Source organism: Callospermophilus lateralis, chromosome 15 (genome assembly GCF_048772815.1).
Source record: "Callospermophilus lateralis isolate mCalLat2 chromosome 15, mCalLat2.hap1, whole genome shotgun sequence".
Classification (NCBI taxonomy): Eukaryota; Metazoa; Chordata; class Mammalia; order Rodentia; family Sciuridae; genus Callospermophilus; species Callospermophilus lateralis.
Window position 1 is genome coordinate 61,166,254 of NC_135319.1, and position 27,200 is coordinate 61,193,453.

Genomic DNA, 27,200 nt, shown 5'->3' on the forward strand with positions numbered 1-27,200 from the left:
TTAACATTTACATTAATGTGCAAAATTTAATATTTGTCTGGATTTTTGAAAAAAAAAAGTTTGTAGATGGACAGCATGCCTTTATTGTATTTGTTCATTTTTATGTGGTGCTAAGGATGGAACCCAGTACCTCATGCGTATTAGCTCTGCTACTGAACTATAGCCCTAGCCCCATTTGTCTAGATTTTAACTTTTAAATGCACAAAGAAAGGATCTTGAGGCTTCCAGTTTTCCCTGTTTGAAAATTTTTGCTTGATAAAATGTCATTTGTCTTAGGTCAGGTGATTTAACAACCTAGCATCAGCTGGGTGGCTTATAAACAGCAGAACTTTATTCCTCCAGTTCTGGAGGTTGGAAGCCTAACATCAGGGTGCCATCATGGTTGGGTTTGGGGAGGGCCCTCTTTCTCTTCTCGAGTCCACATTGCAACTTCTCTCTCATATCCCCAAATAATGGAAACAGGACTGGAGAGCTCTCTGGAGTCCCTGTTGGAAGAGTACCAATCTTGCTCCTGAGGGTTCCACCCTCATGGCCTAATCATCCCCTGGAGATCCCGCCTCCTAACACTGTCACATTGGGGGTTAGGATTTCAACAGATGAATTTGGCGAGATACAAATATTCAAACCATCCTACTGGCCAATACACAGGAGCCCTCCTTTCTTGCTTACTTTTTCTAATGAATAATTGCTTAATCCTAATGTTTGTTGGGTTGGGTTGTGTCTCACATTTGTCCCTTCCTTCCTCATACCCAAGCAACCTCACCCATAGACTATAGAGACAGCCTCAAAGATTTTGTTTATGAATCAATACATTTTTCATTATATAAATGATATATGTTCACTATAGACACTTTAGAGAAATCAGGGAAGCAAAGGAGAAGACAAAAATTAGTGTCTTAAGTCCCACCACTTTTTACATAATGAGTTACATTTTGGTATATATACAGGTGTGTGCATAGATAGATAGATAGGTATGGCTGTGTGTGTGTATGTGTGTTTTAACATGTTGTGATACTAGTTTGTAATTAACTACATATCATAAATATTTGTTCATATCAATAAAGAGACTTTAGCAACTTTGCTATTATTAGCTATGTAGTTCTCTGTTCTATGGATTGGATGGCATTTATTTATTCAACTTTCTATTATTGAATATCTAAGCTATTTCTAATATTTCACAAGTGTGTGTGTTTTAAATCTTTTATAAGCATGCTTTTTATAAGCACCCTTGTAACTGCATTAATGACATACTTTATTATTTTGTAAGATAAATTCGTAAAACCAGAATTATAAGTTCAATGCCTATATGCATTTTTTAGAGTATTTGATAATGGGCCAAATGCAATATGGTGATCCCTTCTTGGCAGAGGACATGTTTTAAGATATTCTTCATATGTCTGAAACCACACATAGTACTGAGCCCTATAAGTATTTTTCCTGTATATAATCCCAATGATAAAGTTTAATTTGTTAAGTAGGCAAAGTAAGAGATTAACAACTATAACAAATAATAAAATAGAACAAATAATAAAATAGAATTAAATAACAATACACTGTACTAAAAGTTATTTAAAACTTATAAATTGTTTATTTTTGGAACTTTCCATGTAATATTTTTGGGCCCAAATTGACTGCAGGCAACTGAACCCTCTGAAAGTAAAAAGGATTAGGGGGACTACTGTATAACTTCTTAATCTGTATCTTGATGTCCAGTGTTTCTTTTCTCCAGTTTTTCCTGTTCAGCACTACCAGATTAAGTTTGTAAAGAAGAACCCTAATAATATTACCTCCCAGATCAAAACTTTCTAGTGTTCAAGATTCTCAGCCTAACTCTGAGGCCCCAGTAATTTGGGCCCAATCTACATTTCCATACGCATCTCTTGCTGGACTATCCTGGTTAGGCTATGCCATGCCATCACTCTGCTGATACCACCCAGAACAATGCTTGACCTCCACCCTACCTGCACCCACTTTCTGTAATATCAGAGCCATGTGCACATATGTCACTTCTGGCACTTATGATATTCTATTCTGTGGCTTATGGCTTTTATGTACCAGTCTCTTCTCCCTTACTACACTACAAGTGCTTGTAATGCTGAGACCAAGCCTTCTTCATTCCCCACATTTCCTGCAGTAGAAGTGTACCCATCAGAATTCACTCAGCTATGATGCAGTAAAAAACAGCCCTCTTGTCTCAGAGGCTGCAAACAAGATCCTCATGCTACACGTCCATCTCAGGTCAGCAGGGGCCTCTGTTCCTTGACCTCCTCACTCTGGAATCCACTGAATCCACTGAAACTAACATGGCAGCATGGGGAACAGAACACTGGAGGATCTCACATTGGCACTTAATTATTTTCTATGTGAAAGTGGCATTTCTGCCCCTGTTCCATTGGCCAAAATTAGTCCTATGGACCCACTAGAGAAGGAACAGCAAAAAAGAGTAATCACTCCAAGTTACTGAGAGGAGAGAAGAATCTTACAAAGGGAACACGAAGTCTGCCACAGTAGCTATTATGGTGCTCTACTTATAATGAACAGAAGTTAAAACAATGAGCAAATAAATGAATCTGCAAGAAATTATAAAAATAAAACAACACTGCCTATAATAGAATGTTTATTTTTCAAATAACTTTTATTTTTATAAATAGAAGAATATCAACACAAGCACATATTGATTTTCCTATTAAGTATAAATTTGTGTACAGAGGAGAGGGAGTGTAGCTCAGTGGTAGAGAGATAGCAATGACAACACATGAATACAGATACATGTTGTTCTCTATCTAAAGAGAGAAGGATGGAACCAGGGGATTGTGAGAATACTGCATAATTTAGGAAGACATAGGAACTGTACCATAGTCGTAGAAAATCACCAGGTAGAAGAGTATCCAAAACTGCATTAGAAGATGATGGTAGTCTGATAGAAGGGGTGACTCAGTTGACTCAGTTGACTAGAACCTATGACCTCAACCTCTTTTTTTTTATTATAAATAATAAGATCATCATCACCTTAGCAAGGTAAAGCTTTAAGTTTAGAGAATTAAGTGAAACCCATACAGTCACTCTTTTTGAAGCAAACTTAAATGTGGGCCTCATAATAATTTTTAGAGCCTCTACAAAATATTGTATATTTTTCACTTAAGAGAATGTGTCATATTAGGTTGGAGCTTTAATGAAAGGTTTTAAAAGACTGTCACTAAGTTTGAAACCAGCACTTAAATATGTGGGACAATTGGTTCGTGAAATGCATAGTTTGATTTATTAGTTGCATAATAGTGTTTAAATATTTGGGAAATGTGCTTAATCGACGTAAAAGCTTAATAAGCTGAACATTAAACAAAACTAAATAGTGGTAAGTGTTCTTACTATGCCAGTAGCCCCTGAGATGTTGAGGATCCTAGCAACTGACAAGATAGCTATTGTCCAGTAGATTTAATATACTGTACCTTGGAGCAAAAATGCATGATGTCTGGCTACTCCTATTAAAAAAACAAAATCCACACTAATTTTCTTAGGAGGGAAACTCAGCTGTCACCATATGGATCACTTTTTGCAACCCACTGTCTTAATGAGTTAGGGTTCAATTTGTGCCTTGATTAAGCCTGATTCGTAGGAAAATGTTTTCCTGTGTTTGCCGTTTCAGTTATAAACCCAAGTTTGTTCCTTTTAAACACTTCCTGGGTCAAGCTTTCTAGAGAGGGTGGTTGAGAGGTGAGGGGTTTGGAGAAAGAATAGTCCAAGTGACCCGAGTGACCATGGCTTCTAAGAAAGGTGAAAGATCAGTAATCACTTTTATGTTGCACTGATAATGGCTGCTACACCTTCCCTCTCCCCACAAAGTTCATTATAGTTGCTATGTAAATAAACAAGCAAGAAACCCAAGCACTTTCTATAGCTATCATGCAAGAGCAGTTCAGAGTGCCAGATGATGCTGATAATTATGGAATATGTTAGTAATTCTTCCTTGCTCTGGACAGCAGCCGTTCAGTTATTTTTTTTCTGAAATAGATACTTCAACTTGACACTTGCCTGGCTGATCTAGGATGCTCTGAGTGTTCTTTGAGGTCTTAGGGGCTAATAATGCTCAGGGATTTAGTGTCCTGAAGAACTCTTTAATCCTCTGCTTCCTGAAGCCCATCATAAGCCACAGCCTTCTGTCACATCCCAGGAATTACAGGCAGTTTGAAGGCTCCACTGAGCAACCTTTCAGCTCCATCTTTGGGGGTCTTAGGAGGTACCACCTAGGATTCCTTCAGTCATTTTGACCAGAATGTACTTCCTTCTTGTCACTCTGGCTCAGGTCACGCTCTAGAGGATTTTCCTTTCTGAACAACAGCAGCAAAGCAAGCCACATCATGGGTGAGATCAACCAAAATGCTGTGGAAAAATACCTCGAGGAGAACCCTGCATTTGCCAAGGAATACTTTGACAAAAAACTGCGGGTGGAGGTCCTGGGAGAGATCTTCAAGAACAGCCGCGTGCCGGTCCAGGCCAGCATGTCGCTGCCCGAGCTGACGCAGGTAGAGGAGTCAGCTGTGTGCCTGGAGCTGCTGTGGTCTGTGCAGGAGGAGGGGAGCAGTGCCGAGCTGACGGCACACAAGGTCCTGCAGAGGATGGCCCAGCTGCTGCAGGCCGACCGCTGCAGTATGTTCATATGCCGTTCCCGCAATGGCACGCCGGAGATGGCCTCAAAGCTGCTGGACATCACCCCGACCTCCAAGTTTGAGGACAATTTGGTGGTCCCTGATAAAGAAGTTGTGTTTCCCCTGGATGTCGGGATTGTGGGTTGGGTTGCTCACACGAAGAAACCCCTTAATGTCCCAGATGTGAAAAAGGTAGGTGACCTTGGGGCTGGGGTTGTGGCGCAGTGGTAGAGCGCTTTCCTGGCATGTGTGAGGCACTGGGTTCGATCCTCAGCACCACATAAAAAATAAATAAATAAATAAATAAAATAAAGGTAGTGTGTCCATCTACAACTGAAAAAAAAAATCTGAAGAGAAAAGTTAGGTGACCTTCTGATAGTGGGGCAGAGGTCTTGGCAGGGTCAGAAGGAACCAGTGGCAGACAAATGGCACCACTCCGGTGCCACTGGTTTGGTGAAAACCTGGAAGAGTGGGCAATGGGAAAAGGGGAGCACACAGGCCCAGCCATGCCAAATCTAGCAAATAAAAATAGGTTAACCAGTTAAACTTAAATTTCAGATGTCCAGTAACATTTCTCAGTATGCCCTTGTGTGTTGGACACCTTATCAGACACGCCTGTCTGGGCCTGGTGTGGTCTCCACCAGTTCCCTGCCTCCTCATGACTTTGGAGATTCTTTTTTGAACAACCCCAGGCAAGCAGGGCACCCCACTGGGGATCAGCCAACATGCCCAATGCTCCCACGCCTCTGATTCACAACCCTCAGAGGACAAGCAGTTCTTGGGGTTGGATCTGTCCATAAATCCATTCTTTCATCAATAGACCAAATGTGCCAAAAGAAAAAAATTACACCCTTTGAAATTTCAGATGTTTGATTTGGCTCATTACAAATGTGAATTTAGGAGATAGTTAAGCACAGGTTACTCTCCTCCCTCAATAACACAGATCTATCAAGAATAAATGCCTATCCATTAAATGGGACACTGGGACTCCCCTCCCCCCCAAGACCAAAAGAACATTGTATTAATACAAGGCATTGTTATACCCCCTTATAAAAACAGAAAATTTAACTCTTCTTACCACTGCAATACATATTCATTTTAGAAAAATGGTAAAATATTAAACACCCATAGCCCACTTAGCAACATGACACTTCAGCATGGAGTTTCTCCTGGCACCCTGTCTCTGCACCTGAGCCCCACTGCTATGATTTCCTATTAACAAAAGGGGAGAAATGGATTACAATGGAGCAGAGGTGCCCAGGAGGGAGCAGTCCCTGAAATGCATTCTGTGCAGGGGTCCATTGCCCGCAGGTGACCAGGGCAGCTGGAGAGCCAGGAGTATAATCCCCTCGGTGCCTCCTGAAGCTGATTACTGGAGGAGGCTGGCACAGGCCTGGGAGAAGTGGTTTGTTAAATACAAGCAAACAATCACCTGAGGTCAGTCCTCAGGTGTAGGGGACTGCTTCAGGCACTTAGCCCCTACCCTCTCTTACAACCCTTCCTTCACAGAGTTGGAGCTGCTTGAAGTTTTCTTTTGAGGCTATGGCAGCTGCTTCCAGTGACTGGACAGATATGTGCCCTTAAGACAAGCTACTCTTGACCCCAGCTCACAGGCTGTGTCCCCACACCCTGAGATTTTCTCATGGGAATATGCTTCTTCACAGTTTCCAACTGAGCCCACCTTCAGAATCACTAGAACATCAAATTTAAGAAGTTGACATTCAAGAATGTTTTTTCTGACTTTTTTAAGTACTGGGAACTGAACTCAAGTACCCTTTATGACTAAGCTACCTCTCCAGCCCTTTTTTTTTTTTTTTTAATTTTTATTTTGAGACAGCATCTTGCTAAGCTGCCGAGGCTGTCTTTGAATTTGCGATCTTCCTGCCTTAGCCCCCAGAATAACTGAGGCACCAATTACCTGGCTTTTCTGAGATTTTTTTTCTTTTTGAAGGGGGGGTGGGTAAATGATTTCTACTATAATACTTTAATGAGCTCAGGGCTCCACGTTGAGGAGAAAACAACAGAATAGAGCTGCTTAAAAGATGAAGCGCCACTGGCCTGTCACTGTCCATGGTGGGCATTTCCACATGGACAGGGCAGTTCGGGGTGGGAGACGGGGCTGGGGAAATGGGCGTCTCCCTTCTCCTGATGACTCCTGCTGTTCTGGGTAGGGCAGAGAAGTGTGTCCTACACCCTTCTGAACTCAGGGGAGAGCAAAAGACCTGATTTGCTTTCCATTCCTGTTTTCCCCCCAGCATGGTGCTTTTCAACTGTCTGTTCCTCAAAATCAAACAGGTAGCTTAAAAAATTATTGATGCCTGAGTCTCTTGGGTGATTACACTGGACTCTCAGGTTGGGACACAGACATTTTTGTTTTGTTTTGTTTTTAAAAAAAAAGCTCCCCAGCTAATTCTAATAGGCAGCCTATGTTGAAAGCCGCAAATTCATTGGGTGAGCAGACCCAGGAGGAGAAGTTGAATTTCAAATTAGCTGAGGAATATGAGAGATGGGAAGGGCTTGGTGATCTTTAATCTAACGCTGTCTGTTCTGTGGCAAATGGACAGCTGAGGTCCCCAAGTTGTATCTCCTTCATAGTCCATGGTACATGTCTGTGAATGAGACAGGCCAGAAGGGAATGAAGCCCCCTGAGTCTGAGGCTAGCACTCTCTTCATACCCTGCATTTCGCCATGCTTTCTCCTGCAGGAAAATCTGCAACAAGAAAGCAGGTGGAAACCAATGTTTTAGGTGAAATTTCTGATGCATTCATCACCTTTCTATTGCAACTTGACAATTTATAAAGCACTGTTACATTCTTAGTCTTATTTGATTCTGCCAAAGATCTTGTGCAGGAGATGGGACCATTCATTGTATTTCCATCTGTGTAGTGGGAATCGGCTCAAGGTCAGGTAGGCAGGCTGTGTCAGGTTCAGAACAATAACCAGGTCTTCAGGGCCTTCCTCTTTCTACCACACATGATTTTCATTCTGGTTAGCACCTAGACAAAGATGCGGAGCTGGGTACTCTCCACGTTGGGATTGTGAAGGTGGTAACAGGGCAAATGCTTTGGTGCAGAGCCAAGTCTGAGGTTTAGTAACTGTGCTATGGATTGAATTTCCACCAGTGAGAAATAGAGACAACGAAATGTATAGATTGAATGTACACAAGGTGCCTGATTCAGAGTAGGAGCTCAATAAATGCTAGTTATGATATGATTATCATTATGCCTGTACGACTTTGGGGACTGGGTATGAAGTGTCAATGACTTTCTTAAAACAGGTTAAAGGCAGGAAAACTTTTAACAACAGGAAAGAGAAATATCCTCTTAGAGCTAATTTTTTCTTTTTCTATTGGGAAAGCTGTTCATTAACGGTATGGATGGTCCTGAATCCGACCCTGGTTTAAAAGAAAGCCACAGGAGAAGGTTGAAGTTTTCAATAATTAACTGGATGCCTAGAGATCTCTTTCTTTTCCCCTCTTTCTTCCTCTTTACCTCCCTTGCTGCCTCCTGATTCCAAGGGTTAATGGTGTTTAATCAGGATTTAGCCACACTGAGATCAGGACGGATCAGGCATCCTGTTGCCCGAAACCATGTTCTCTGGTTGCCTTTGGGAGTTTCCTTGGGGGGAAGGAGGACCATCAAGAGAATTTGAGAGTCCTAGAAACACAGGATTTACCCAAAGAACTTCCCTAAGGACTATTTCAGTTAGTGAAAATTAAAAAAAAAAAAAAAAAAAAAAAAAAAAAAAAAAAAAACTAGAAAGTCACACCTCCCCTGCCCTGTAATTTGATGGATGATTTATCCTGGACTTTCAGATGTGATAATGAGTATGCATTCAATTTTGAAACTTAGAAGGTGTTTTCTCAAAACAACCAAAGGAACTTGAGAATCTAGGATGAAATGGCATCAGGGTTCGAAGCTGCTGAGATAAACGTGTTTAGAGAGAAATGCTGCCTGACTCCCTGCAGTGGTGCATGCTTCTGGGTTTTATTTATTTTTTAGTGCCCGGGACGGCTGTGTAAATGAAGGTGACCACAATCTGTAATGGATAATAGGAGAAAAACAGGATGAGAGCTGGCCTAGGCAAGCCATGGATTAAGAGAAAGAATCTAAGAGTCTGGAGGTTTCCTGAGCTGAGGGTGAAAATGTTCCAGGAAGCAGAGAGAAGTAACAGATAACAGTGGTCAGGAAAGAAATGTGGCTCTTAATGGCATGGGACAGAATTGCTGACTCTTAGAGGAAGGTGCTCCTAGGCACAGAAGACTTGTATCCAACTAAAGGCATCTAATTTCTTCAGTGATTAGAATTTGTTAGAAAAACTAGGACCAGAATCAAAAGGGTAATTTCAAAAGAGAATTACTTTTCACCTAGGATGTCCCAAAAAAGGCCAAGGTTTTTCTTTCCAGCATTTATTGAGCATCTACTATGTATGAGACACTTTCTGAGTGCCCAGCCATGCTATATCAAAATTGTTCTATCTTTACATCATGGACTCTAAGTAGAAAATACTATCCCCCTCCTTTCAGATTAGGAAACAAGGACACAGAGCGTAAGTAACATGTCCAGGATCACATAGCTAGTAGATTGGGGCCTGGTTTTAGTCAAGGAAGTCTGACTCAAGAATCTTCTTCATTATGCAATGCTGGTTCCTGAAGAAATAGTTGGTTTAGGTGTTTTTGCTTTGGGAAGGGAATAGAAGAGATCTGGGGTGAAGGGCTTCATTGGATTCCCCCAGCCATCACCTATTTGCTTTGTAAATGGTCCCTTTTCTAGTGATTGACCTACTGAGTTTGACATTAAAATTACCTGGAGCACTAAAAGTACAGCTTCTTGGGGAACAGACATTCCAGTTTGGGAGATTGGGACTTGGTGGGTCCCAGTGGGTCTGCAGTGAGGTCTTGGAATCTGACTATCTGCTGGGGATTCTGAGGCACAGCTCGGGACGGCTGCTCTGAGTTGCCTTCTCAGGTCTGTTGGCCATCAAGCCCTTGTTCCCTGGGGCAATTCTGGTCTGCAAATCACATCAGTGAACTCTCATGTGTTCACCTTGGAATCTGATCAGAGCACAGCCTCCAAGGTTGATGCTGCTTTTAGAAGCACCATCAACACAGGGAAATGAAAAGAATACGACTTATATATGCATAGAATAGAACAGGACATTAATTGTGGCCAGTGCATCTCAGAGATAGGCAGGAAGTTCACTGCTAATTGAAAAAGACCCAAGTTCAAAGGGAAGAGTGTCAGAACTCATAGAAGGTTGGATCTCCATCCATCTAGAATAGGCATTCTCTGAAATTGCAAATAATACAATAACTGCCTTCTTTGACCTTCTTCTAGAATCATCTTCTATACACTAATATATGAAGTTCATATCTGTGAAGATCCATTTTTCTCTCTCCCAAAGAAAGAAAAAAATATATATGAATAAAAGATATTAGCTTGGTAGAATATTAAAAAGTTAATCAGTACTTGATGCTGGCAAGAGGATGGTCTCCTCACACAGCGGAAGTACAGATTTCATGCTTTCATGAAAAGTAATCTGCGAAAACTAAAGTTGTATATAACCTGTCAATTCAGCAAAAGGGATTTCCACTTTGGGAATCCATTGTGTAAAAGCAAAAGCAAGAATGATTAGTGTGGTATTGTTTGTTGGAGGTAAGGGGACTCTAAACAGAATCAGTAGAAGACAGTTGAATAGCTCTCAGAGCATCCATAGTGTGGGGTGCTGGGCAAGAAGCTAAGAGGTGAGTTCAAATCCATATGCATTTGTCTTGAGGTATGTCCAGAGACATTGTGAAGTGATGAAAGAATCATATAAAATTAAGAAAAGGAGGAAAAAATAGAAATGAAAGATCTTTGTCCATGCACAAAGGCATAGAAGGAAACACTGATTTCCTCAAGTAGTAGAGAGTGAAAGGATTTTGGAGGATCATGATTATTTTCATTTATGTTGAAATGTAGAGGTTGACCCTTTTGTATTTGAGAATGAAGTCCCTGTTCCCAGCTTACTGTCCTCCCCTGCACAGGCTTCCTATCTGTCTCCACCCTGTGCTTCTCCTTCCTTCCTCTTAGAATGTCACTTTCCACACGGCTGTGACATACTTCTTTCCTCCTGGCCCAACCTCAGCCTAAATTAGACAAGCCACAGCTCAGGTAGGACACACTCATCTGAAATGGGAAATTTCATCCCATGCAGCCACAGAATGTGGGAGGCCTGGGGAATGTTTGGAACCACTGTTCTGGGTCACCAGTTATCATGGGTATGATTTGGATTAGAGGAAATGTCTTAGATCTATCATCTACCAAAACGTGCCATTTTGACAACATGTGAACATGTTTTTCAGAACAACCATTTTTCTGACTTCATGGACAAACAAACCGGCTATGTCACTAAGAACCTGCTGGCAGCCCCCGTCGTGATGGGCAAAGAGGTTCTTGCAGTACTCGTGGCGGTGAACAAAGTAAATGCATCTGAGTTTTCCAAACAGGACGAAGAGGTAATGCTAACCTTGCGCATCCACTTAGAGGCGCAGGAAATAGATTTGTTGTATAATCAGAGGAAAAGTATTGGAGCCATGATCTGTTCTTCTCTGCCGTCTGTAGGTCTTTACCAAATACCTCAACTTTGTCTCTGTCATCCTAAAACTTCATCATACCAACTACCTATACAATATTGAATCCCGAAGAAGCCAGGTAAAAGAAGGTGACATTAGTCATGCTGACCTGTTTTGACAAAGGCCCCCAGGCCCTTCCTCTCCCTCATGGAGACTTAAGCCATATGAAATAGATCCCTGGTGTTCAGTCCTGGGTGTCGCCTCGTGTCTCCCTACCCCACCCCGTCAAACCTCCATCTGGATATACAACTGGGCTCAGCTTATTAAATCCAGTGTGGCCTTGGTTTCTTCATCTCTGAGATGGTGATGATAATTAGAGTTCCTATCCTTATGGTTGGTGTGACTATTAAATTGTCAGTAGGGAAAAAAATTGTCATTAGATTTCACATAAAGCTCTTATCAGTTCCTAGATCATGGTAAAGCTATTGATTTGAAGGAAAAAAAATCACTCCATAAGGCAGAAAGATAAAGAACAATATTTGTAGCCAGGATACCTGAGTCTAGAACCTCAGCTTCCTCATCTGTACAATGCAGGGATATTGTTGGGATGGGGGGCTTCTGAGGTCCCTCCCCATTCTAACTCTCCAGGTCAGGTTACCTCTGACTAGTTATGAGTGCATGAAGGAGTCCTGCAGGTTTCTACCCACATGGCCAGCAGGAGCCAGTGGACCCTCTGCCCAGGAACTTTCTTGATATCCAACTTGAGAGCACTTGCCCTTTGGAGCCAAAACATTTGGATATGGGGGTCTCATCATGGCTTCTCTGCCTTCATAAACCCGTGGCCTTGCAATGGGACGGTCTCACCGGGGCCTTGCAATTCCAATACCTGCTCCTACATTGTTCAGATGAGGAAACTGAGGTTCCAGACTCACATACCCTGACCACAAATTTTGTTTTTTATCCTTCATCATCCCACTCAGATAATCCAAGTAGTTTGCTGGGTGCATAGTGCTCAAAAGTAGAATCGCATCATCTAGTGACATGTATTCAGTTTATTTGATGCACCTCCTGTTTTTTTGGCGGCAGGGCGGGGGGCAGTGAAATGCTCCATCTCACCACAGTGTATTTTGTTCTAATTGTACTTTTTTTTTTTTTTTAATATCTACTTTCAGATTCTTATGTGGTCAGCCAACAAAGTATTTGAAGAGCTCACAGATGTTGAGCGACAGTTTCACAAAGCACTGTACACAATCAGAACTTACCTGAACTGTGAACGATACTCCATTGGACTGCTGGACATGACCAAAGAGAAGGTCCTCATCGTTCCACACTGCAGAGCACCTATCAAATACACACCTCACGAAACGTGATCCATTGAAAAACAGATATGCTGTGTAAATAATCAGTCATGATAGCTCACTAGAGCCAATGCCAAGCAGACACGGTACCCAGTGAAAGTGTGCATTTCTGAGCAAAAATGATCCAGGCTTGAATTTAGGCTCATCCACTCCTAAGCCGTATAGATCATCACTAAATCTTTTTCTTTTTAAAATTAACTAATGGCCTTTGATTTTTAGATCAGTTTTAGGTTCATGAAAATTGAGTGGAAAGTACAGAGTTCCCATAAACATCCTCCTCTCTCCCACCCCTCCCCCATCCTCCTTTACTGTTGACATCTTGCATTAGTGTGGCACATTTTTTTTTGCACTTGAGGAAACAATGCTGATATATTATTATTTTAGAAGTTCATCATTTACTCTGTGTGCTGTGCAGTTCTATAGGTTTTGACAAGTGCATAATGTTATACATCTACCATTACAATATCATACAGAATAGCTTCAATGTCCTGAAAGTCCTGACCTCCACCTACCCAACCCCCTCCCTACCCCCTACTCCAAATGCCAGGCAATCATTTTTTTTTAACTATCTCTATGTTTTTGCCTTTTCCAGAGTACCATATAGTTGGAATCATATAGAATAAAGCTCTTACAGATGAGTTTCTTTAATTTAGCAATATGTATTTAGGTTTCCTCCATGTCTTTTCATAGCTTGATAGCTCATTTTAAAAATTTATTTCTTAAAATTTTCCAATTTTTAACAGACTGTAATTGTATGTATTTATGGGGTATAATATGAATTTTGATGTATGTATATATTGTAGGGTGATTGTATCAAGGTAATTAACATATTTATCACCTTACGTTCTGATTTTTTTTGGTAGTGAAAACATTTAAAATCTATTCTTCCAACAATTTTGAAAATATAATGCATTATTAACTCTGATCACCATATTTTAAAAGTAAGTCTTGAAAACTTGTTGCTCCTAAGTAAAACTTTGTAGCATTTGAACAGCTTCTTCCCAGCCCCACTGCCCCTCACCCTCAGCCTGTGGGAACCACCATTCTACTCTCTACTTGTGTAAGTTTGACTTTTTTAGATTCCACATGTAGGTGAAATCATGTTATATTTGTCTTTCTGTGCCTGGTCTATTTCCCTTAGCACAATGTTCTCCAGGTTCCTTCATGTTGTCACAAGTGGCAGGATTGTGTCAACCATTGATAGACACTTAGGATGATTCCACATCTTGGCTAAGCTCATTCCTTTTTATGACTGAATAATATTCTATCACATGGCATTCACTTCATCTTGATTGCTTCTAATTTGTAATTATGAATAAAGCGGCCATAAACATTATGTGTGTGTGTGTATGTATGTATATATATATATATATATTATATATATATATATATATATATATATATATATGAGTTTTCAACGTACTTGGGTAAATCCCAAAGAGGATAACTGCTGGGCCATATGGCAGGACTATGTTCATCTTTGTAAAACATTGCCAGACTATCTTCCCAAGGGATTGTATCATTTTGAATATCCACATCCTCTCTAGCAGTTGGTGATGTCATTGTTTTTAGAGTTTTGGCCATTCCAATAGATGTGGTGGTGTCTCATTGTTGTCTTAATTTGCAATTTCCTGGTGACATGATGTTGAACATCTTTTCACATGCTTCCTTGCCATTTGTATATCTTATTTGGTAAAATGTCTTGTCAGATCTTTTGCTCATTTTTAAATTGCGTTTTGTGTTTTCTTATGGTTCAGTTTTAAGAGTTCTTTGCAGACAGGCTCAGTGGTGTGTGTACCTGTAAATCCCAGCACTCAGGAGGCTAAGGTTGGAGGATCATTTGAGCTCAGGAGCTTCAGACTGTCCTGGAAAACACAGCAAGACACCATTTAGAAAAAAAAGAGTTCTTTACATATTTTGTTCACAAGTTCTTTATTGAACATGTGTTTTGCAAATATTTTCTCCCGGTCTGTGGCTTATCTTTTCATTTCCTACCAGCAACTTTTGCAAAGCAGAAGTTTTCAATTTTAATAATGTTCAATTTTTCATTTTTTTTTTTTATGGATGGAGTTTTTGGTGTTATATCTAAAAAGTCTTCACAAGTCCAGGTTCACCTAGATTTTCTATATCAAGATCTAGAATTTTATAGTTTTATGTTTTATATTTAGGCTTGTGATTCTTGTTTAATTATTTTTAATGGAAGATATAAAGTAAGTAGATTCTTTTTGCCTATGGATGTTCAATTGTTCCAACAGCCCTTCTCTATGGTCTTTGCTCCTTTGACAAAGTTCAGTTGATTGTATTTGTGTAGGTCTATTTCTGGCTCTCAAATTTTTTCCACTGATCTGTTTGCCTATTCTTTTGCCAATACCACACCATCTTTTTTCTTATACTTTATATCAAGTCTCAAAGTCAGGGAGTATAGTATCAGAATTAGTTCTCTGTCTTTTTTCTTCTTTTCAGCAAGTCTTTTAACCTGAGTCTTGGTTTTCTCTTCTAAAAAACAAGGACATCTCTTTATGTTGTGAAGTTGTGATATAATATACGGAAAATGAATAGTACACAGTAGGTGCATAATATGTTACCATTTTGAAATCTTGTATTTTGAAAAAATTTTGAAATTTTTTAAAGTAAAAATAATGAAATATATAATATTACTCATAATATAATATTCATTTCTCATTTTGCTTATTTTGTTGGAGGCTTGGTAGTTCAATATAGCTTATACGCTTCCTGTGATTGATAGCTTTTTTTTTTTCAGAATAATTGTTCTAAATGGACTAACATAGGCCCAAACATCAGAAAAGATGGATTCTGATTTTGTCTCTGGCACTTTCTAGCTGAGTTAGAATGCTTTGGGTTGCAAGGAACATGAGACCCAGCCAAAAGCATCTTTAATAAAATGATGTTAAAAGGCCCAAGGTTGGACTGTTCCAGCACTGACTAATGTAGATTTCAGTATAGTCCTTGAAGTCCCAGGTGCTTTCCTTTTTTTTTTTTTTTTCTGGCAAGTTCTTCGCTATCTGCAAAATGTTGTGAGATCTCTTCTTATGGGGCTTCGAAGAAGATCCTTGCAGCTCAAAGCATGGTACATAGACGTGACAAAATTGAGAGATATTTCCTCCAAATATCACTTTTATCTAAGAGACACCTTTCTCTAGTAGCTCTTAAGCAGACTTCTCTCCTTTGCTGGCCAGAACTGAGTTACCTACCTGCCCTCTAATTCAGGCACCTGATACAGTACCAGGTACAGGCTAGCCAGGGCCCTTCTTCCCTAAACAAATTATCATCAGATATCCAAATAAAATGAGATTCTGCTAGCAAGAAGAGGGGAGAGTGAATGAAGGGCAAGGCAACTGACATTGTTGCTGCTCTGAGTGACCTTGGCCAAGCCTCTTAACCGATCTGGATTTAGTTTAGTTGTTTATTAAGGAACTGCTCTACGCTGAGGACTTTGAACTATGTGCCAGTTAGTACGTATTATTCATTTAATCCTTACAATAATGCTCTAGTATAAATTCTACTATTATCCCCATTTACAAGTAAAAAAAAAAAAAAAAAAGTCAAGCTACTTGTTTACAGTCACAAGTATGTAAGCACTATTGCTGAGAATTATAGATTTTTTCAGGTCTAACATTCCAGAACTATATAGATTAACATAAATTATACAAATGCATACAATTCAGATAAGATATGGTAGGTCATGGGACAGTTTGTTTAATAACGTTTAAATATATTTGTCTCCAGGAATTCTACGATGAATGGCCAATCAAGCTTGGAGAAGTTGAGCCTTATAAAGGTCCAAAGACACCAGATGGCAGGGTAAATACAAACATCATTTCTGATGCTGTGTGTGTATGGTGTCAGGTTCTAAACTAGGAGGCTGCCGAAGGAGCACTGGCCTGGGAAGGTCTGAGTTTTTCTCCTGCAATGCATTGTTTTGTTTTTTTTGGTTTTTTTTTTTTAAGTGGTGCTGGGGATTGAACTCAGGGTCTTGTGGGTACTAGGCTAGTGCTCTATCACTAAGTTACACCCTAATCCTTCTGCACAAGTTTTAAGAAGTGCTGGATTCTTCTTCAGTTATGCTGGTTTGGGATCCCCAGGGAAGGCTTGGGTTCGATTTTCTTTCACCCTTGGCTTCAAGCTTTATGAGGGCAGGCACTATGTTTATTTATCTACTTCTTTATTCCTGGCACACAGGAAAGAGAAGTTGATGGCCTGCAATGTACAGGTCTAAGGTTCTTCATCTACCCCATGAAGTAGAGACTAATACTTAAAGTCACTTCTGACTTTGACAAAGGGTCCACTGAGCCCTATTTCAGAGGCACATTTCAGGTAAGTCAGTGCCAGAAGGGGGCTGTGTCCTCATTGTGCCCAATGAACAATTGATTGCAGTTAAGGAATTATGTGATTTGTTTTAGTGAAGTTATCCATGTCAAGTGTTTCTAGACAACAAAAAGGGATCACTTAAAAGTAGAAACAGACTAGCTGGTGATATGGTAGTCAAAGATTTTCCCCCCAAAACTGAGTGAATTTCTTAAAATGAAAGTTCAGCCTTAAGGAATATAAAAGTCAATAATATTTCTGACTTTATTACAAACTTATAAATAGTCTATGAGTAGTTTAGCAATGCACAAGTTCTTAAATGAGGTGTTTTCTTGGGAAATAATTTCATGCTCATAATCTCCTCTTTTAGGAAGTCATCTTTTATAAAGTAATCGATTACATTTTACATGGGAAGGAAGAAATCAAAGTGATTCCGTGAGTACTGTCATGAAGAAGTCATGGGAGTTGCTATTTTGTTTTTGTGCATTTCTCTCTATAGCAATGATTTTATTTCTTCTAATCTCCCCCCAGGACACCTCCTGCTGACCACTGGACATTCGTCAGTGGGTTGCCAACCTATGTTGCTGAAAATGGATTTGTAAGTTATTGGACAAATTCAAATTCTAAATAATGCCCTATGAAACTTTTACTAGTTAAGAGATAATTACAATTGTCACAGCAAGAATGCACTAGATAAGGATTATGGCTACTTCCTTTGCACAAGACAGAAGAGTCTTGACTGTTGAATGTAGGTTATCTGGGGACTTTGAAACTCTACATGAAAATATTTACTCAGTGTGAGAAAGAGCCACCCATCTCTCAACTTCTTATTCGGCAGCCACATGAGTTTCAGACATCCTTTTGAAGTCAATGATTTGTGGAAGGTTTAATTTTATCTTAATACAATTGGTCAATTTTTGATGCAAGAGAGACATGGTGGGGGGCACAGACAGATAGGTCAGGTGTGGGATTTCTCCGACATCTTGATCCATCTGTTAATGTTCTCTTGAAGTCTCAAAGTATGGACTGCAACACATATCACTGATGGAAAGGCCAGAAAAGAGGAATAAGATGTTTTTCACCTCTTTAAAACATGCCTGAAAGATGCTCAGCCCATTCAAATATATAATACATTCATCATGGATTTTGAAATTAATGGATAATTCAAGATTCCTTAAACTATTTGTCTATAAATGCTCATAAAAACTATGAAATATTTTCACATTTTCTTTGTAAGAGTAGTATAAAAGCAGTCCATGTGGCCCAAACACTCTTAAAAAGTGCTTTCCTTGGTGCCATAGGGCTACTAGCATTTGGTGTGGTGGGCAAAGCCACCTCAGTCCTGCTCACAAAATTGTTACATTCTCAGGAATTTTGTAGACAGGTTGTTAAACTGTCATCAACTTGAAGCCTCATGATGGGAGAATTTATTCCAGGCAAATGGGCAACAGATACAAACCAGAGGTCCCTGCAGGCACTGCCAGGAGAGCCCTTCCACCAGCACCTCTCTGGAGAGCATGGTTCTGGTTTTATCTCATGTCTTATAACAAATCACTTAACATTTTTGGACTTCTGTTTTCTAAATTTTTAAAAGGAAAAGCTTAAACTTAATTGTTCACATTCCTTCCAATCAAAATGCTGTGATTTTAAGTATCTAATATAACTTTGGTGGGAAGAAAGATATAGTTTTTTTTTTATTAAGATGTATTCATGCTGGGAAGGGTGGTGCACATCTATAATCTCAGAGATTCAGGAAGCTGAGACAGGAGAGTCACAAGTTCAAGGCCAGCCTCTGCATGTCAGAGAGATCCTATCTAAAAAAATGAGGGGTCGGAGAGCAGGGTTGGGGATTTAACTCAGTGGTAAACCCCCTTGGTTCAATCCCCAATACAAAAAAGAAGAAGAAAAATATGCACTTGTGGACATGACATGAGGCACCAGTAATATAGAATAATCCAAAATGGAGTGATTTCTTGTCCATATGGATGGGAGAAATAGTCTCTGAATTCCAGTAGTTAAAATTATATTCCCACAGTGAATCCTTACTTTGGTGCGACCAAAAAGCTGTCTGGCTTTGTCCCTTCCTGTCCCTTTGCCACCTCTTTTTACCTGGATTTTACTGTAGGAAAAAAACAACAAAAAAGGAGCAATCCCTGCATCCATGCCTCAGGAGAACGGCCTGTTTAGCTTTCTCCTCTCCTTGGCCTGGACAGCTAGTTGCTTTGGATTCGAAGGGGGTTCCTCAGAGGCTGGGGGAGTGGGAAGGAGCTGAGATGGGGTGAAATATCACCCAGTGACTGGCCCAGCTGAGGTCCAGGGTGAATGCTTTGCCTCTTGGCAGATGAGAGCTGTGGATAAAACCTTGCTCCTGATGCTTTCTTTCTGATTCTCCTCTGTGGCTCCACCACACCGTATTTCAGGACTCGTGTCTCCTCTTGCTTTGCAGATATGCAACATGCTCAACGCACCTGCAGACGAGTACTTCACATTTCAGGTAACTGAGCCCTCAGCGAGGCCCAGTGCTTATTGGATCCCTGGAATTTCTCCTTCTTGCCCCACACGCTGAGACCTACTTCCTAGAGAACCTGACCCACTCACCAGATGAGCCACGGAACCAGTCCCTGTGCTTGCTGGCCTGGTGACCCACTCCTTTCCATTCTCACAGCTCTGTGGTTTGTGTCCCCCACATCCCCAAGTTCATACCTCAGTGGTATTTGTTGGTGGCCCTTTGGGAGGTAATTAGAATTAGATGAGGATGTGAAGTGGGGCCCTGAGATGGCATTAGTGGCTTTGTGAGAAGAGGAAGAGAGGCCTGAGCTGGCCCCTCTTGTCGTCTCACCACAAATGCTCTTTGCCCTGTTGTGAGGCAGCAAGAAGGCCTTCCCCCAGGGGACAGTGCCATGCTCTTGGACCCTCCAACCTCCAGAACTGTGAGATATGTAAACTTATTTTCTTTTTAAATTATTCAGCCTGTGGTATTCTATTACAGCAGCAGAAAATGGACTAAGACAATGACTTTCTGTTTGGACTTGATTGTGGGACTTGGGGACTCTTTTGTCCCCTTTCTGACTTCATTGAGTTCACAGAAGGGCCAGCTTGTCATTTCTGCCTCTCCCTACCCAGATTCCCTCCCTTCCCGCCTGTCATACCTCCCCGCCTATGATCTCTGTCACTGCCCTCCCCTGACTATGGAAAATAAGCTGGCATTTGGCTCCATAACCTCTTCTCTCTGCCCATTGCGGTCATTAGTTTGTGTCCTGCATTTAACAAGCTGGTTAGAGCTCTAATCCCAGACGGGAATGGAGACTCTCCTCCCTGGTGGGCACTGCTGTTGTCTGTCTCTCTGTTCCTCTGTCTTTCTTAAACACCACACACACACACACACATACACACACACACACAGTGACACAGCGCCACCATTTTGCTGGGTGGAAAAGCCAGTCCCTTTGAGGTCTGAGTGATGCATCCCCAGGAGCAAACTTAACCAGGCCTTGGTTACATGGAACATTCCCCTCAGATCTGCCTTCCTCTCCCTGTGCTCACTGACATGGACACACACAAACACCGCGGAATTACACTAGTTCTCACTTCTTCCTCCCTCTCAACTGAGGCCTCCATGTGACCATGCTGTACCCAGCCCTGCTCTCTAGAGTTCTACTGAGTGGGTGCCACGTTAGGACACCCAGGAAAAGAGGGTGGGCAGTGATTCTCTAAAGGGTGGGAACCTTGGGCAGTCTTCATCTAAGCAGGGAGTGAGCAGACGCTAGCCTGGGAGAGCTCAGCTGCCTGGGAGGTTCCTGGGGCTGGGCTTTCTCGCACCGCACACTGTGGCTACTGCAGGAGTAGCTACACAGAAAGGCAGCCTCCCTGATCACCCTGAGAAGAGGCTCAAGACCCTGGGGCCTCAGGAATTCTCAGGGTGGAATAAACCTCCAGTCCACAGGGATATTCCAGTTCTTCAGGGAACGGTGTGGGTGCCCATGGAAATGTGTTTTTCTGACGTCCAACCCCCCGACGGCTGCTGTCCAGTGACGGCTGTGCCCTGCAGTTCACTGTCACATTTGCACCGTCGCCCTGCTTTTCCATAGGCTGCTCCCAGCCAGTGACTGAGTGAGATAGAGGTACTAATGCAGCCCAATCTGGGAGACAATCAGAATCCTCTGATGGACTGCACTGGCCTTGGGAGTCTCCCACAGCCCTGCAGGCTGTCTAGAACTGCACTGTGGTCTAAGGTGCTCCCACACACCCTTGCATCCTTCCCCTTTTCCTGGGCCAGGTAGGGATGGTGTCTCTGTCTGACAACTCTCTCATACCCCTCATCTGCCTCCCACTTCTCTCTTATAGGCTCCAATACCCAAAGCAGACCCAGCATGGAGCAGCCACCCTCCCCAAGCTACCACCCACCTTCCCTTTCTCTCTCCACCTGCTCATGCCCTACCTTGATTCCCACTCTTCCCTTTTGTACCTATGAGGTTGGATGGCAAAGCCGGTGATTTAGAATGAGCTGTTATCAGACAAACCTGCAAAGGCAGTGATTCTCGGACATTCCTTGGAGACAAGATGCATTAGTTTCCTATGGCTGCTATAACAAATAACCATTTAATGGCTTGGAACAACACAAATAAGTCTCATCATACTGTTCTGGACATCAGAATTCTGAAATGGGTCACTGGGCTAAAATCAACGTGTTGGTCAGACTGTGTCCCTTTTCAGAGGTTCTAAAAGAGATCCTGTCTCCTTGCTTTCTCCAACTCTGGGAGAAGGTGGGGATTCTTTGGCTCCTTACCTTTTCTGTCTTCAGAGCCTGCAATTGCCCATTTTGATCTTACTCTATCATCCTATCTCCTTCTCATATTTTGACTCTCCCCTTTGCACCACTTCTAAGTATCCTTATGATTACATCAGGTCCACCTGTAAAATCCAGGCTTGATTTAAGATAAGCTTATTAGCAACCTTAGTTTCATCTGCTATCTTAATTCCCCCTTTTGATGTAAGATTCATATTCACAGATTCCAGAGATTAGGATGTAGATATTTTGGGGGACAATTTTTCCTTGAAGTGAATGGTGAGGTACAACCTTTAACACTAACTAGAATGACCCCAATTATTCAGGAAAGAAGTACAAAGACTTTTCTCAGTTTTAAGTTTTTATTTTTTCTTAAGCTGAGATTCCTTTTATAACTTTACTGGCAAAGGGTCTCAAATCACATAAACATGAACAGGCAGCAAATAAATATTTGCTAAAATATTGAAAAGTAGCTACTAAAACTTACTTGGGAAGATTCAACAAACTTCACAACATGAGTACTTATGGTTGCAAAGTTATTTTGTACTCATATATATTTCCTGTTAAGGATTCTGTCCCTAGTTCATATGATGGTAGAAGCATATAAATATTTCTCAGTGTTTTCCAAGGATAAAGGCTTTGAGAACATCGAGTCCTGTCTTTTTTCTAAAGCTTTGACCATTAAGAGCCATAAACTGAAGTTTGGTTTGTCTGTTTTTCAATCCAAGAACAAAGACTAGTAATAAGTAATAAACAAGTTATTCATAATACTTGGGTACATAACAGTCATTTATGTGCTTTATTATATTTTATGTGAAAATTTAGTAGTCTATGCGATAGTCCTTGCCTTTTGATAAGTTCAGGAGATAGCCTCAGAGACCAAAATCAACAAGTCTGAAGCATTTAGGAAATATCTGGACATTCAATTGTGTGATCCAGACTATAAGTGCTGTTGGAATGCTGAAAAAAGACAAGTTCCATATGAGTCAGAAAAGTTAGCGAAGGCTTTGTGGGAAAGACAAGACTCAGCAGGGCCTCAAAGGATGATTGAATGAGCCACGGAGGCTCAAAGAACCAAACAATGTGAAGTATGGAATCAAAGCTAACTTTGCCCCAGCCACATACTATGCAGATGCTCCGTCATAGTTGTCACACTTGAGAGGACACCAGAATTATCAAGGGATCTTATTTAAGACACATGCCCAGAGACCACAAAGCTAGCTAAAAACAATCTGTTGTATGTGGTCCTTGGGCCACACTTGAGAAACACTGAACCTTCTTGCCTGCATTTTCCCATTACCCTGGAAGTATCTTGAGTCTTGATTTTATTCACTTTTGTAACATCAACAACTAGACCACTTCTTGGCACAGCATAGGGGCTTGGCAGATGCTTGTTAAACTCAATGTACCAGGAGACAAAACACTACCTTGATGTAGCAGCCAGAAAAATCAAAACCGTACTAGGTATTTCAATAGAGAGAATTTGATATAAGAAATGAGTTGAACAAGGGCTGGGCATGTACTTCAGTGGTCGAGTGCTTGCTTAGCACATGTGAGACCACGAGTTCAATCTCCAATACTACAAAAAAAAAAAAAAAAAAAAAAAAGAAAGAAAGAAAGAAAAAATATCATAGGACAGTGAGGTAAATCTGGGTAAGAAACTCTTCTCATGGCTAAGACTAGAGAGCAAAGGGGAAAACAAGTTAAGGCTGTCAGAACATGGGCGCTTGGTTCCAATTCTGGTACACCTGATTGGATGTACTATAGCACAGTCCCAGCTGTGCTCTGACACAAGGCAGGAATTGCATATATGACCATTGGTGGAAGCTGGGTGAAGGATACATGGGAAATTTCCTCGCATTTCTTTCTCTCTCTTTTTTTGCATACCAGGGATTGAACTCAAGAGCACTCGGCCACTGAGCCACATCCCCAGCCCTATTTTGTATTTTATTTAGGGTCAGGGTCTCACTGAGTGGCTTAGCACCTTGCTTTTGCTGAGGCTGGCTTTGAACTCATGATCCTCCCGCCTCAGTCTCCTGAGCCACTGGGATTACAGGCAGGTGCCACCACACCTGGCTTCTCCTTGCTTTTCTTTGTAACATCCTGTGTGTCTCTCTTTCAAATTAAAAGGTGAGGGGGAAAAAGGAAGAAAAGAAAAAGAAAGAACCTAAGTTTTCTTATTGTTTGTAGAAAGGACCTGTAGATGAAACTGGTTGGGTCATTAAACACGTCTTGTCCCTGCCTATTGTCAACAAAAAAGAAGATATCGTGGGAGTAGCTACATTTTACAACAGGAAGGATGGAAAGCCTTTTGATGAACATGACGAACACATTACTGAGGTAAGCGCAATAATAAAATAATGGAGGTAAGTGAAATTCGCAAAATAATGGAGGATGCATAATTATTTGTTATTCTGGGATGATATTTTGAAGGGCAATTAAGACATTAGTCACTCATGATTAAAACCAAAATATTGTTATTGTGTCATTTCTATTTCCTGACTTCTACAAATTGCAACATTTCCTACTGAAGTGTAAAGTTTGGGCTTAACCAAAATTCTTTTCTAATTCTAGAAAAACAGGAAAGAGTATTTCTATCTTCTTTTTCCCTCTCATTCTCTTTCTCAACCCCGGCCTTCTGTCCAATTTTTAGATTCTGCTTTATTTATTCTACTGTGGTTTATAATTCTTCTCCTGCAATAGAGTGTTCATGGTTCATTGCTCTTTGAAAAGCAAGGGATTCATCGATTTTATTGTGTGCATCTGATTATTTACATGTTATATTAAAATAGGGAACTGGGTTTCTGATGGTGAAGGAAACTGATTAATTAGAAAGCCTGTAGATTGCTGTCAACAAATCAATTTTCCTTTAACTTAGATAATCTGAATCACTTTTTATACATTTCAGACTCTCACACAATTCCTTGGATGGTCTCTTTTAAATACTGACACCTATGAGAAAATGAATAAACTAGAAAATAGAAAGGATATTGCTCAGGAAATGCTCATGAACCATACCAAAGCCACTCCTGATGAAATTAAGTCTATTTTGGTAAGTGGGGAATTTAACCCTATAAATACTAGGTGGTAGTTGACCTCAGCTTCTGGAAATCACCTAATCACCCGGGAATCTGACAAAGGGACATAAGTTTAGTCCTGGGCTAAGGAGGGGTAAGCAGAAAGAGGGGCTGAAGGAGGACTTTGGTGGCCCAGTGTACATAGACCCAGGATGCCAGGTTACTTGGTTGGATTGGCCTTTGTTAATAACAGTTCCTGGGTTTATAGGATCTTAAGTAGTGATATCTAGATTCAAGTTTGCTATCAAGGGAAAAAAATATTTCCAGGAAGAACAAAGTATTAGTCAGTTATTATCATATAATGCTGCATAACAACCACCACAACAGATCGGTGGCATGTAGTAAGAGCATCTCTCTCTCACTCATGAATTTGGGGGTTGACCAGGCTTTGTTTGACTTTGACTGAGTGTGGCTCCAAGATGTGAGTTGGGTTTGCTCTATGTGTTCTTCATCTTTCGTGGACCAGAAGCTACCTGATAGATGTTTTTCTCAGTGATGTCAGAAGAACAAAAGAGCAAGCCCAAGTACACAAGTCTCTGCTCACATCACAGTGACCAAAGAAAGTCATTGACCAAGATCGATATCATAGATGATGGGGGAGCCAGATTTTTCTAACAACATTTTAATTGCCATAAAATGAAAGAAAAACATCACACACCTTTTATCTCCATTCCTTGCATTTTGCTTGATTTGGGGGTATGTGCACAGGTGTAGTTTGGGTTTTGTTTGGTTGGTTTGGGTTTCAATGGTGAGTTTGAGAGTTAAAAACAAAACTTGATTTGAGTGTTTGACATGTTAAAGATGAGAAGGTCTGGGGGCAATCATGGGTAATTGCTAATTGGAAACCAGATGCAAGCTACCCATTTTTCTTTCTTTCTATTTTTTCTTTTTACCTATTTACCCACAAATTTAGAGAAATTAGTTGTATTCAATTACTTCTTGGGTACAACTCTTCATAATAAAGTACTACAGGGTTTAGTATCCAGAATGCATCTCTATTATGGAACTTACTGTATTTAAAATGTATCTTTTAACTTATTTTAATAGTAGAGGAACAGGATAGAAATCCCCTTCATAGGAATTTCACACCTCAATTGCTTTTACGTTTTAGAAATTTAAAGAGAAGTTAAATATAGATTCAATTGAAGATTGTGAAGAAAAACAGCTTGTCAAAATTTTGGTAAGTGTTTTCCTTCTATCCCTGATGTCCTTTTAAGAAAACATATCAGGACCTGCTTTCTTGTTTCTCAAGTAAATGTTGAGGTCTCTCTTCCCTGACACTTTGGGAGGCCAAAAAGACTGACTTTCTGGTTTCCTGTTGTTCTTTATCTTTGTCCTCTCCAGTTCAACTCACAAAGATAATGTGGAATCCCAGCTAGACTCCTGCATGAAGGACCTCAGGCACAGAATCTAGGGATATCATGACCTCGTTTATTTTAATACCTTTGGATTGCACCCTGGCCACCCCAGAGGGCATGCCGGAGTTACTCTCGACCGCAGACCCTTGTAGACTCAGTTGACCACGTGCCCTCCCTGACTTTTCTTCTGGAGTCTGGAGGAATTCGGTGCCTTCCTGTTGTCCTTAGGTCACCTCTATCATTTCTGGTTGAAATCAATTCCTCTTTCAGCTCACTAGTTCCTTCTCTCATTTGTGTCCCACTCAATAAATTCTTAATATTAGAGATCATCTTTTTCGGTTCCAGAATGCATGCGTAATTCCTCTTTTAGTGTTTCAACATTTTTCTATTTTGACTATTTTTAAAATCATAATTATTAAAAAAAAAAACCCTTAACACCCCAATCACCTCTAGGTATGGTTCTACTGTTATTTTTACATTGGTTTCAGTCATTTGATCCTGTTTTTAAAAAAGCATGCTTCATGATTTTTAAATTAAAAATCAGATATTGTGAATAAAAATGTAGGATATCTGATGTTATCTTTCTAGAAAGAGGGTTAGACTTCCTTCTAGAAGATGAAGAGAATTGCTTTTAGATTTTTTTGGGGGGGTGGTCTTCTTCAGTTTTGCCCTTACTGGAGTCCCCGTTGCTAGAGTGAGGTTCTTCTACAATCCCATGAGCTCCTGGGATATTTATAAAGATTTCAGAGACTTGAATCTTAAAATAATATCACATTTAATTCCCTCTCTAACTGCTTCATCCTTTTCCCTCTGCCCCGTCCAATCGGTAATACAAGCATTCTTACAAAACAAAGACGTATCATCTCACCTGCCCCCTCCCATGTTTTTAGGCTTCGTCCTCCTACCCTGGCCTTTGGCTCTGCTGCCACAGATCACTGACCTCTCAGCCTTGTTGAGAGCTCAATTCCTGCCCTCTGTGTTTTTGTGTCCCTGAGGTGCGCACACGGGGCAAGGCCTCACTATGTTACCCAGGCTTGACTTGAACTTGAGAATCCTCTTTGCCTCAGCCTCCCTGTTTGTTGATAATACACGAGAGTGC

The 27,200-nt window shown here is 40.8% G+C and overlaps 1 protein-coding gene across 1 annotated transcript in view; it reads left to right on the forward strand.

The window, feature by feature from the left end:
• The first annotated feature begins 4,355 nt into the window (after positions 1-4,355).
• Pde6c (phosphodiesterase 6C) overlaps positions 4,356-27,200 on the forward strand; it is a 49,092-nt gene continuing 26,247 nt past the window's right edge. The window contains exons 1-11 of the mRNA XM_076834511.1: positions 4,356-4,835; positions 10,987-11,139; positions 11,246-11,335; positions 12,369-12,509; positions 16,302-16,376; positions 17,251-17,315; positions 17,412-17,478; positions 19,327-19,374; positions 23,857-24,006; positions 24,575-24,718; positions 25,855-25,923. Coding sequence (XP_076690626.1) covers positions 4,356-4,835; positions 10,987-11,139; positions 11,246-11,335; positions 12,369-12,509; positions 16,302-16,376; positions 17,251-17,315; positions 17,412-17,478; positions 19,327-19,374; positions 23,857-24,006; positions 24,575-24,718; positions 25,855-25,923 — 1,482 coding nt within the window. The remainder of the gene's footprint in view (positions 4,836-10,986; positions 11,140-11,245; positions 11,336-12,368; positions 12,510-16,301; positions 16,377-17,250; positions 17,316-17,411; positions 17,479-19,326; positions 19,375-23,856; positions 24,007-24,574; positions 24,719-25,854; positions 25,924-27,200) is intronic.